We start from the raw sequence: 12809 nt of genomic DNA, 5'->3' as shown, positions 1-12809 counted from the left end.
TAAGAATGCTTCTCTGTGAATGGACTTGCAGGAAACAAAGAGCGTCAGTGCATCTATTGCCAGTACTGTTTAAACAGCCCCTGCCATGGGAACCAAATACTGAGGAACAGACAAAGCAAACATTGCAGCATCCCAATTAGTATTTTTACAATTAACAGTTAAAGATACAATGTTGATATAGATAATTGAAAAATTTCAAGATAAAGACTTTGCCTGAAGTTTTCTTGATACCTGGTTTGGTATCATCCACCAGAACATAGGAGGGGCAGAATCCAGGTACACCACCCTAAGAAAAACATTACTAAATGACACCCAGCACTGTACGGGGTAGGATGCTAATAGACAACAAACAAAAATTCCTAAGGATGACTTACTGTCAAGACTGGGAAGGCAGTGCACTGAAACTGCACATCTACCAGCATTTCTGCCCCTAAGTCAGCTGCAGGCATGTGCCAGATGTCAGAAGTGCAGTGTTATGGTCACACCATGACTCCTCTGACTACATGCATCCTCCCACACAACCTCACTGGGAAGAGCTTGGTAATAATTAACAATATTAAAATACAGGAAGTAGCACCAACTTGAAATCTACTTTGAGATTTGATTTGCAAACAAGGAAAAGGAAGAAAACTGGGTGAGAGAGATCCTACTGTACTTCTCCCCAGTTAAGCTTTTTAAAACCCATTCTCTTCACGTGATGTGAATTGGCATAATTTGTCTTCAAAGCAGCAAAGCGTCTGCTTTGTTACCTCTGCAACTGGGTCTGTAACTAAATACAGTATTTCTTAGCATACATTTTTAGAAATGCTGAAATGTTGGAAAAGAATTCTCAAGTGTCACTGATTTTCTATATACCTGAAGAAATGATCACAGAAGGGATAGAAAAATTATGGGACTGAGCTGTAACTGGTTCCTGGGATTGCTTTGAAGTATAAACCTAGGATTTCACTTGCTTTTGGTTGATACAGACATGTTACATATTAAAGCAAAACTTACTTTGACACTTGAGATATTTCTATTAGTCTAAAAGATACTAAGTATTAGACTAAACCTCTTCAACCATAGCTAAACACTAATTTCTCATATTATATATCCTTATTGGTATTTAATAGCTCATTAGAGTAAGTTCTCTGAATTTTCATTCATCAAATACAAGAAATGCCAATACTTACTCAAAATACAGAGTGAGGTCTGTTGCCAATATCGATTGCTTTAGAAGCTGCATAAGGTCACTGTAGTCCTTAGAGGACAAGTTAGCAAAGATGTTGTGACCCTATAATGAAAGAGATAAAAGAGGTAAAGGGCTAACAATCAATATAACTTTTTAAAAGGTTTTCTAACTTGTTAGTGTACTGTTTCCCTGTAATGCAAGCTTTTTCTGATTCATGGCAAAGCTATGACAAAATAATAATAATGTTAATACTGCTGAGATTACACTGAGGTAGAAGAGTTGATGATTGTTATCAAGCACCTGGTATGTTTTTCTAAACTCTGCTGAAATTACAGCCTTTCGAGTAAAGATTTACTCTCTGCTCTGACCCTGCACAGACTCAGTTTATGGGGAAAAACTATGGATACATCTCAATCTCTCCTCTTATTAAACGTTTTGGGGAGCTGTGTATTGGAGCTCTTGAGTTGTGATCCTAATAGATTTATCTGTGCTGCTGCTTGCATGCACACAAATTGCTGTTAGAGCAGTCAAGGACACTAAATCAGTTTTTCATTCAAAACAGCCCATTTGCTCACTCTGCCCATTACTGTCTTACAGTGTATGCAATCACTGCCTATGTAGGCTAAAGAACCACAACTTTATATGCAGTTTAAGCACCCTTTGTGGGCCTAACTGGCTGCTTTTTAAGGGATTGTGGATTAGGAATTTGAAAGATGCACTATGGCCAAAATGAAAGGAAATTAATTATTTGATGTTGCTGTTTGAGAGGGGGAAGCTTCTTTTGTAACCAAATTTCTGAAAACAAGAAGAGGGACAGAGATCCTGTAATTCCTCTTTGAAATTCTCGAGACAGCAAGATGAAAGAAACAAAATTAATAAAAAATTCTAAATGTAAGCTTAGGAAGTGATCTTTGTGACAATAGTCACATATATTAACATAGATAAAAATATTACAGGGCTTTTTTCCTTAATTACCTATATAAATATTGAAGTTCTTTCTAAACAGAGTCTTATTTTGGTGATATTTAGTCTTGTAGTGCCCACATTCTGTATGCACTGCCATCTACTGCTTAGGAAGACTAAAATGCCCTTAAAACCTAGAATTTTCCAGCAACAGGGAACCATGATGGACATATGAACATAACCATGATAGCTGGAGGACATATATGAGGTAAGGTCTGGGGAGGTAGAGGTGTCATTTTTTAATAGAGAAGCTAATTGTTGGACTAAAAAAATAATTTGCCATGCATAAAATAGTTTCTTTTCAGCTAAATATTGAGAAGGCTTTGTGAATCTAAAGCTTATTTCTGAAAAGAAAAAATTAGAACCAAGGTACTAAGAAGAAAATAGGAGTTCTTGCAACAGGGCTAATTTACCATGTTTGTTATTCTGTAATATCTACTGCTTTTCTGAGCTGTTTCATGGTGTACAAAACCATGTCACTACAAAGACCAAGATCACTTTTATTGAGGTTAGCATGTCAAGAGTAAAGGATAAACCGCCCCTTAGTCCAACATGCTAAAAATCTGAATAAATGATACAACATACTATGTTTCCAACTAGACAGCAAAGACAGACTAGAATATTTCAGCTTATTTCAGAGACCAATTGCTCAGCTGGTAACAGACAGTGTATCTTTAAGCAGATTAGAGGTTCCAAATCTGCATTTATTCCAAACTAAGCAGTATTGTGTTCCATTAGCAAACTGTATGTGTTGGATAAAAATTACACAGCATCCTTTTTCTGGTCTAGACACGAGGACCTCGAGAAGAAGCTGTCTGAATGATCAAATTTGAGGACTTGCATTTCAAGTAATATTTTACATCTCTGAAAGAACCTGGAGTAGAGTCCAAATATTTTTTTTTTCCTAATTTCTTGATTTTTAAGCTGGAAAAGATAAAGAAAAGGATCTAGACTGACACGATCTATGAACTTCTACAGAGCTGTCCATGTCTTGAGCCTGAGACATTCAATTATGATGATTTCAGGAACTAGAGAACTCACTGTTTTCCGGAAAAGCTTCTTCCAGAGGCTGAACAGTGTCACCAGTTTAGTGAAAAAACAGCAAAAAATCCCCACCCAAACCCCTTTGTTTTTTTCCTATTCTGAACCGGTCTGTTTAGCATCCAAATGCTGCTTTTTGGTACACCTTTCCCTGGGAGTATAAGGAGCCATTTATATCCTAATATCACCTTTTAGATAAACTGGCCTAGGCTAAATGGATTAGGGCTGTTAAAATCTCATGCCAGTGCTCTCTTTTCCCATGTTTGCTTTTGAAGTATAATGTCAAGAAATTGAACAACAAAGGTGCAGTTCTGTGACAAATCTCCCTGGCAGTGCACACAGAGGTAAAGCCATCACCCTGTTCCCATTTGTCTGTGATGATGAGACATTGCAGATCTCTTCAGAAGTTACTACAGATCAAGCTATGGTCTCCAACTGTGCTGCATGAACAACAATTTTTATATTTACTGAATGCATTTTGTAGCAACCAATCTGTGTGAATTAAGAAAACACATCCACTGTTTTAAAAGGACTGCATGTCCATCCTTCCACTTTTCTCAGTTATTAAATCGCTGGGGTAGTGCATGCTGTATACTGTTGCACGCAAGATATTCTAGGCAAGACCTATGTCTTCACAGGTATCTGCAAAGCAATTAATGTACTTTGGACAGCATGATATTACTGATTTTAATTTTTAAAAATAGTGTATTAAATTACAAAAAAATCATAAAAATACTGATTACAGAAAGGCTGCCAAAGAAATGGTGCAGTAAAAGATGGCTCTGATACTCTGAATATGACACCTGTGGGGAAAGGTGAGCACCTGTTTCAGCTACCTCTAAACCAGGATATATGTAAGAAGATGGAGAAAAGCCGAAATATGATTAGGATGTATTCTCCTTGCCCCTCGCTGATTGAGACAAATATAATCTCTGGGCTCTATGATCATTTGTAGTTGTTTAATTTTGTGCTGGTTGTGACCTTTGTGGTAACCAATAAATAATTCCTCAAGGAGAGGGCATTAAAAAGGTACTGTATGTGGTATTTCCTTTCTCCAGCTGAAACTGCCCAACAGTTTACAGTGAGATTAACAGTAATGCTTTTGTACCTCACTTTGGAGAATCATGACAGCGTGATTGAAATGGTGGTGCTCCAAGGTAGCAGAGGTGCCGTAGAGCTGAGCTAAGGCTGATCCACTCCTGAAACAGAACACGGGAAGTCAACAAATCCCGCTCGTGTGCTTACGAAGCAGGTTTCAGAGACAATTTAGTAACAAAAGTACACAGCCACACTCTCCACCTCCACTTCAGCAACCCCACTTAAGACAATTGATGAGATCAAAATACTAATTTAAATCCAGATACAAAGCATTTATGTTCCAGACTTTGTTAAATATTGTCACCTGACTAATGATTTTTCTAGAACTACAGGAAATTGTGTAATGCAACTTTCCAAGTGCCTCAGCAACAGCAACAGCACAGGCACAGCACTGCACAGTAAAGACACACAATAACGTCCTTCAGCTGGGATCGGCTGTTCTCCTGCTACCTTTTATTTTTAATTCTTAATAGGCATAAACATAAGGGCTTACAATGGGCAACTACAAACTCTTAAAATAAAACCCCAAAACACAACAACAAACCCAACTGCAAATACTAAGGCAAACAAAAGACCACAAGTAAAAGCAGTGAATATGAAAGTAAAGCTTAGCATATCTCTAGAATGTATTTTCTCATCACATTTACTGTCTAAACCAAAATCAGATTCAAAATGTACAGAGCAGGTGGGTTTTCTAAGTTTAAAGGACAAAAATGTACAGAATAAAATTATAAAATTGCAAATTGCTGGGAAGTGCTGGGAATGGGACTGGATTGTCAAAACGGTCACTGTTCACCAAGTACCAAAGCACTTCAGGCAAAGTACTTCACTTCTGGGACCCAGCCTAAAGTGACAAGATGGGTTTTCTTTCCAAAGAAATGAGAGTAAGAGTTTATGCTAGAGACAGAAGGAGTCTCCTAGGAGCATATACCATAAAACTGCACCATACTGATACTTAATTATCAGAAGCAGCTATATGAGAGAACAGGATGTCCAGGAAACATCATCCCTAGAGAATGTGTTGTTGACATATATAACAGAGCCGTTTGAGACAACTGTGATATTGCCTCCATCATATACCTCTTGAACTTTCATCATACAGAACAGCAGTATTGGACACTGAAGATAAAATAGGAAAATGTGATGCTTAAATTTATGTCAGGTTAGAGGAATAAATCATAGTTGGCGTTACGAAAACTACAGCTTCTGTTTTCAGGGATGTTTTATACATGTGTGGTAATGTTTGTCTTTCATTAAATGTCTTCAGCAGTTTCTTTATGGAGTCATAAAATGGTAGCCTCCTCTCCGTACTCTGCTGTCACACAAGTATAAATGATAGCAGTCTAATGCTGAACCCTGTACCTTTAACTCAGCCATTCCTCTGCACAAAAGATGCTCTTGTGTAATGGTACAGCAGAGAAGTGGTTAACTTAATCAGAGCCTAAAATGGCCAGGATGTAAATCTTAGGTCTCGTTTTTGTAAATTAGGAACATAAACATCAATCAGCTGAGCTTCCTTCCCATTTGTCTCATCTATTTTGATTCTCTTCAAGACTCAGCTGCAAAAAGGCATCTAGCAGTGCTTGGTAACCTTTGCACCACAAGTTCTGTCTTTTGAGCACTGCAATTGATTTTCCCTGCTATGGTGATTGAAGATCCAGACAGTGTCATTGTTTCATTGAGATTGTATGGCAACACCAATACCTCAGGAAATGGCAGCTTAGTGAACATCAGAAACATCAGTTTGAGTGATGGTCACTGAGGCAACTTGCCCCCAGAAATGCAGCAGCTCATGCATACACACATTGCAGCAGAGTACTTCTGCAAAAGGTAGGACAAAATAGGCTAATACAGCATCACTCTGCCTTTCAAGTATCTTTGGACAACCTTTTGACCACTCCCCCATCACACTGGATGATTAGCAGTATGGCAGGACAGAAAAAGCTGAAAATGCACAGTGGGATCTGCAGGACAGGAATGCCTTTGGGCCTCAAATTCTGACTGCAGAGTAACCGTTGAGTGAAGAAAACAAGATGGGATTGAAGGAATCTCTGTGTCTGGCAGCTTTATTTCACAGCTTGGCCAGGATGTTGCTGGGGACATTTTCTGTTGTCCCTCCCATTATCAGGGAACACAGATTTTGGAATGAATTTGACCTTAGTCTAAGGAGTTCCCTTACCTACACAGTTATAAGTACCACCCTTAAACTTTCTACAAACCTGCTTCTACCTCACTGTGCCTGAAGGCAGCAGCATGGTTTTTGTGAAAGCATTGTTTCAGTTTCACTTATTTTCTTTTCTTCTCAATAGTAGAACAAGGTTTTGTTTAATGTCATGCACCCCAGTCAGCAAGAACAACCCACACAGACAATTTAGGTACTTCCTGAGTTGAAAGTCAGAATCAGTAACAGCTGAGCCTGAAAAGAACATCAAGTTTTGGCACCACATTTCAATATGTGGTGTCAGTTCAACAGCCAGCTACAAAGGACAAGCCAGCAATTACTTAAAGGAACAGAGAATGATAAAGATGGATAGTCCCTCACTGCACTCAGGAATAAGAGTACTTGGCCTTGGCCTAGCAGGCTTGAAATTAATGCTTCATTCTTTATCCTGGTCACCTTTTGCTCTCCCATGGAAGAAAACCAAATTAAAATAGTAAGAATTAGAAAGCTTACTTGGCTTGGAAGGCATTGTTGGTTCCCCTGTGGTCAAGGTCGTGACATAAGCATCCCACAATCAAAGCTAAAATTTCAATTTCAGTTAGAATCTCCTGAAATCCTGCAGTCTGAGAGCAGAAAAAAAATAGCAGCTGTAACGATCAGTAGCAAAAGGGATAAGTAATGTTAGTCCATCGAGCAACAGTCGACTTTGTTTTGAAACCATGAACGTTTCAGTAAGGAGAAGATAAATGCTTTATTGTCATATTCTATTCCCTGCTGTATGTCAGATGGTTAGCAGAATAGATAATGTCCTTGGAGTGATCTGTTATTATCTCTCTGTTGCATTTCCAGCATGCCATTTCTCTGCTACCCAGGAGGCACTAAAGGCACAAAGAGCTGAAAACAAATACCAGTAATGGCAAACTGAGACAGGAACTGGATTTTTCTATCAGAGAAATAAAAAACCAAAACCAAGCTGATTCCATTTTGAAATTAATGTTTAGATAAGTACTTAGAAAGATTTCCTGAATCCTGAGATGACCATCTTAGTCAATCCCTACTGTCAGGGATAGCTGACATGTTAAATTGGAAGACCTTTAAAAGAACCCAGGTAAAATATACTCTATGGAACTGTTATGAACTATTAGGAGATTTTTTAAAAATCTGTGACAGTGAAATGAAGTGGCATGATTTAAGGAGTCAAATGATTTAAATGTGTCAAAGGGCATATTTCTGCTGCAGATACCCACTTGAATTTGGAAGAGATATTTGAAAACAAATGCAATGAAATTCCGTACAAGCAGATCAGACATGACTGACTATGTGAATGGGGGAATTAATCCTAGAAACATTTTTTTACCACTATGCTTCTCCTTGCGGATACTTGTCATAGCAGTATTCCTGCCTCAACTGGCTCATGCCAGAAAAGAAACACTTACTGTTATTGCTAACCTCAAGCATCCTGAACAGATCCTGTCTGGAGGAGGTGCTAGAGCGTCTGTGGGACACCACCTCACTGGTGCTGTGTCTCTTACCCATGGCAGAAACAACCTGCTTCTTCAGAAGCAGAAGGGCATGTTGCCCACAAAAACGACTGGCTGAGCTGGAAAATCGTAACACTTGTCTTTTCACAGTGCCAGTCTCCAGTGACACTCCTCAATTAGCCACATGATGTAGTTCGCATGAAAGGAAATTACATACAAGAAACACAAAATACATTTGTGTTGGAGGACCAGACCAAGGCTGAACACTAATACCATGTAAGAATTCCAAATGTCATTGATTTTCAACAGGGCATAATTTCACCCAGTGGCAAGAAGAGGGTTTAAGTGATACAATGGGACTTGTTGCCCTTCCCTGGTGGGAACTTACACCCCACTCAGAAATGTCAATCAATTGCTGCAATACTCTGTGAAAGCTCTGCTATTTACCCTGAAGACCACGAATTCTACTTAAAGAAATGCACATTCAAATCTAAGTAGCCTCTGTTTAGACAGTCTGATATGTGGCCACAGTTAATACTTAGGCAGTACAGGGAGCCAAGCTCCCCCAGGTGCTCAGGAATGCATTTCAGTGGGAATTGAGGAAGTGCAAGACTTGCTACAAAAGCTTTATAATTACTTAAAGTTTACACATCAGAAAAGATAATCAAGTATGAGGAAAAAAACGATTAATTTTGTGTAGAATCCACTGGTGTACAGAATAACTTGAATAATAGGAAAGAGATTCGCCTGATTTCTAGCAGAATTGCTTTTTGTTTAATTTCAGTAACATCTACCCAAGTAGAAAAAATCCTCTAAAAATAGTGCTTTCACTTTTTATTTTTTTCAACATAGCTCTTGCATAACAAATAATAATAGAGGTCTATTTATAAAAAGGGATTAAAAATAGTTTCTAACTGACAACACATCATGTGTCAAGTTTCAATCTAGAGAAAATATTCATGGCTAAGTTAAAACAACTTAAAAGAGAAGTTTTATAATATAAAATTGATGTTGTAATAAATATTCTTTAGTGTAATCCAAGCTTTGATTAAATTCAAGGATTCAGCCTGTATTGCAAATGCAGGAAAGCCGATTAAGGAATTTATTAACAGTAGCAATATCTCAAAAATAAATGGCACATTTTATTTAATGAAAAGTCTTGTCACTGAATATATGAAAGAAATATATCATATGTCATGTAGTAAAAAACATTTCATTTAAAACAATACTACAGTAAGGGGATATCGTCTTTGAACATAATGCAAGTAAACAGAGGATTACATTTCCCTGTTTTCTGAATTTACAAGAGAAAAAAGAATACATGGCTATAGACGACGGTGCAGTAAAATTTATTTTCACCAGAAAAGGAATGACCCATAACTCACGAGTGGCAGAGTCTCCAGTGAGTTATGGAGGTCATTCTTTCATGTGAGGAAATGAATTGCATTCATTATACCTTGCCCCACATCTATATGTTTTGTTATTAGCACACCAGATGGGATTTTAATTTGGTATTGCTTACTTGTTCATTTTTGCCCTTTGAAATAAGTATCAATGTGAACTTGGCAAAGGCATTGATAATGAAGCCTGGGCTTGATCCTGCATTTACTCTCATGTACTCCCGTAACCTGCTGGAGCAGTCTTGCTGCAGTGCTTCTCTTCAGAATACTTGGGCATCTGAAATATAGAACTATGGCTTGCAGAACTGGGCTTATAATTGTTCAGGAGAGAGAAAATACATACTTAGATATACAGGAACATGCTTTAGATATGCAAAAGGCTGAGTTTACCAGGAATGAAACAACTGGTTTACTCTTTGTTGAATTTCTGTTGTTCGGCTTGTTCAACACAGCTGAATTTTCCTTGTGCATTCAGTGGGAGTATGGTGGCCCTTAGAGGCTACTGCATTACAGGTTAGACATTACTCTGCTGTGGTAAATCCTACCTGAAAATGCCCTAAAATAGAATTACTGGTTTATATTTTTGGGGCAGTCTGTATTGCTGACTATCATGAGAAATCAGAAATAAGGGGCAATAACTGTACAAAGCAGTGCCTTCTCGACCAGCAGAGAAAGGCTCTGATAAGCCCTTCAAAGGGTTTGTCAAAGAATTTTCCCCTTTTTACCAGTGAAAAAAGAAGGCACACACTAACTTGGATGGTATCCCCAAGACAAACACAGTAGGAGCAAGCCTTGTATTATTACTAGTCTTGAGTCTCTCTTTTGTGTCTTTGTTTTTGCACAAAATGAATCTTCCTGGCTCTGGAAGGGAGAGCAGACCAAACAGATCACACACCTGAACTTATTCTGTTCTCAGCCAGAGCAAAGTGGGGCGAGATGTGTGGTGAGTCCAATGCTGTGGCCACTCGCATCCAGCCCTGCACATGGAATTGCTCATTCTGTTTATTACCAGGAGCATGGGTGAGGAAATGAACTTGGCTTAAAAATGCCGGATCACATTCCAGAGACAGTTGCATCCCTGTGCTGACTGCTAAAAGGATTCTGAAATTATGCTGTGAGAACCACGGTCAGAGCATCTGTCGATGGAGGCCCGGGAGGCTGCTGGTGGCTGCTGGAGCAGCAGGGCCCTGCTTCCTCCCTGCTGGCCCCAATGCGGGCACCACTAGCCGGGATGGAGATGCCTGGTCCCACCGACAGAGCAGCATGCCGCAAACCTGGCCTCGGAGCTCCACCTAGGGGTGTCACCGCTGGGGCTGGAGGCTCCCCACCCCTGGCAGTTTCTGGCAGAAATTACTGTAATTCACACCCAGCGGCATCGCCTGCCTTTGCCCATACTCATCAGAGTAAAATGCTTTTCGTTTTTCTAAAACTGAAAAAAAAAGCATGTCAAATTCATAAAACCTTAAAGACTACCAACACCCAGGCATTATCACCAAATTTCCTTAGAGAGCATCAGCAAGTGCCTGCTGAAACAATGTTAACTCTGCTCAGCTCAGCAGCCTCATGCCCAGAGGAAGAGGTGACCGTTCTCTCACTGAACATCTCCCTTTCCTTTGTCTCATGGTGTATGGTACAGCTTCACTATGCCTCCATCAACACTCACAGAAATACACCCACCCTGCTGGGATGGACCAAGCACTAGAACAACATCTACCTGCTAGTGGAAGTCAGACTTTTTTTCTTGCCTAACACACAAAATTCTAGCATCCAGGACCACTGAGTTTTTTATTGGTACAAGAATTAACTAGCCAAACGTGTTACTTCACGCAGTGAGGTTGCTGTGAGGTAGGGAGAGAGAGCAGCATACTTTTTCTGGTATGCTAGCAGTGGTACTTTCAGCAGAATTTACTTGTATGCTGAAAGGAGCTACAGGTACTGCTGGAGATATGTGGCAGTAAAACCCCTAAGTGTCAACTGTGTCCAGTGGAGACTCAAGATTCACTTAGATCACTATGCTGGAAGATGATTTTCAAATGTTTTGAGGCAGTACCTTCTAAAACTATTTAGATGAAGCTGGATAAGGAGATAATAAACACCAACAAAATAAATACTTTGGAATTCTAATCTTCTTTGGTTTTGTAGTTCCCAACCAGGATTTTGAAATAAATGTCAAATCAAAGAGTTCCAAAAGAAAAACATCTTGTAAGATCAAGATCTGCAATAACAAGAGCACTCCAAGACTGCCATCTGTTTTCAGTCACTTTAATGTCTCTGTGATATCACTGTCACTAAAACACTATTCGGTTTTGCCAAATACGTGCTGCCTTAAGTTGAGCAAGTTCAGTCTGCTTTGCTACTGGAAATAAGTAGCATAATAACTAGAAAAGAAATTGAATGCTGGAAAATGTTTAGACAGGTTAGGCAATGTGTCAGTAAAAGCTCTTAGGGGATTGTGTAGCTGGATACTCACAGTTAACATGGCAAACATCAGCTGGCAGACGTTGAAAGCGTGCCTCCAGTTGTGATACAAAACCATTCGATAGTTCTTCCGCACCGTCAAAAGCCACCTACACAGTGTCTGAAATTGAAAGTACAATTTGTAGCAGGGCTACTAAATGTGTACAAATGGACAGAGCATTGCCAAGACAAAAGCAGCAGATATTTGCAGCGCAGATGGTTACCTCGTAGTCAATTTTAAATTTCTGAACCATTCCAAGCTCCATGAACATCCGCAGGGCTGCAGTAATCATGGCATCCACATCGAGCGAGAAGTCATCAAAATGGATATTGTCAATGCCAAGCTCTGACACCAGAGGGATGTTTGCTGCCTGAAAATGCCAAAGGGAAATATCTGATTCAAAACTTCAGTCTTTTTTTCTTTTTTTTCACTCTTACAAGAAACAAACTGTACATCAGTTTTGACCTGCCAATACATCCCCTGCTTGATTCAAATGCTGATCAGTAAGTCTTCATCTGAGAAATACAAACACATCAAGCTAACAGAGTGTGGAAACGGTGGGAAGGAGAAGAACCTCATATGAGCAGGAAATATGTTCACCATCCCAACTGGAGCCCAGATACAGCATTTAGACTGAAAGCTGACCACTTTACAGCTACTGCAGTAACACAATATATTCCAATGCAAACGACAGTGCTGTAATGCAAGAAACAGCTGGATAGCCAGAGGCTGAGAGTTGTAATTGCTACCACTTAGAAATGCAAAGTAAATATACTGCTCTGCAGAATTTCTTCATCCAAATGTCTTCACAATCGTAAGCATACAAGTGCCCTTTGCTTTACACTGTTCACTACACACACATAGAACTAAAAGAAGAGGAATACAAGAAATGTCTAGCAGAAGTACTCTCCAAAGTAAAATAAAAGAATTTTCAACATGCTGATTATATAGTAAGCCAATAAAAAACCAGCAAAAGCCTTACATTTTTCTTTGTCTGTGTAACAGGGACTTCTGTTTGTAAGAGAGGAATGAGCTT

At 39.2% G+C, this 12809-nt stretch overlaps 1 protein-coding gene and 1 long non-coding RNA gene across 5 annotated transcripts in view; one reads left to right on the top strand and one right to left on the bottom strand.

The window, feature by feature from the left end:
* The window catches only part of PDE11A (phosphodiesterase 11A), a 115435-nt gene that overhangs the window by 24334 nt on the left and 78292 nt on the right, over window positions 1–12809 (bottom strand). For all 3 annotated transcript variants that reach the window (XM_032113902.1, XM_032113903.1, XM_032113904.1), the window contains 5 exons: window positions 11997–12143; window positions 11786–11893; window positions 6948–7057; window positions 4284–4374; window positions 1173–1273 (listed from right to left, as the gene is read on the bottom strand). In XM_032113902.1, the coding sequence (XP_031969793.1) occupies window positions 1173–1273; window positions 4284–4374; window positions 6948–7057; window positions 11786–11893; window positions 11997–12143 (557 nt within the window). The remainder of the gene's footprint in view (window positions 1–1172; window positions 1274–4283; window positions 4375–6947; window positions 7058–11785; window positions 11894–11996; window positions 12144–12809) is intronic.
* LOC116446310 overlaps window positions 1–12809 on the top strand; it is a 108142-nt gene that overhangs the window by 19379 nt on the left and 75954 nt on the right. The window lies entirely within an intron of this gene.

The sequence above is a fragment of the Corvus moneduloides genome, chromosome 7 (assembly GCF_009650955.1).
Source record: "Corvus moneduloides isolate bCorMon1 chromosome 7, bCorMon1.pri, whole genome shotgun sequence".
Classification (NCBI taxonomy): Eukaryota; Metazoa; Chordata; class Aves; order Passeriformes; family Corvidae; genus Corvus; species Corvus moneduloides.
Note: the sequence above shows the minus strand (reverse complement) of the source record. Positions and strands in the feature narration are given on the sequence as shown.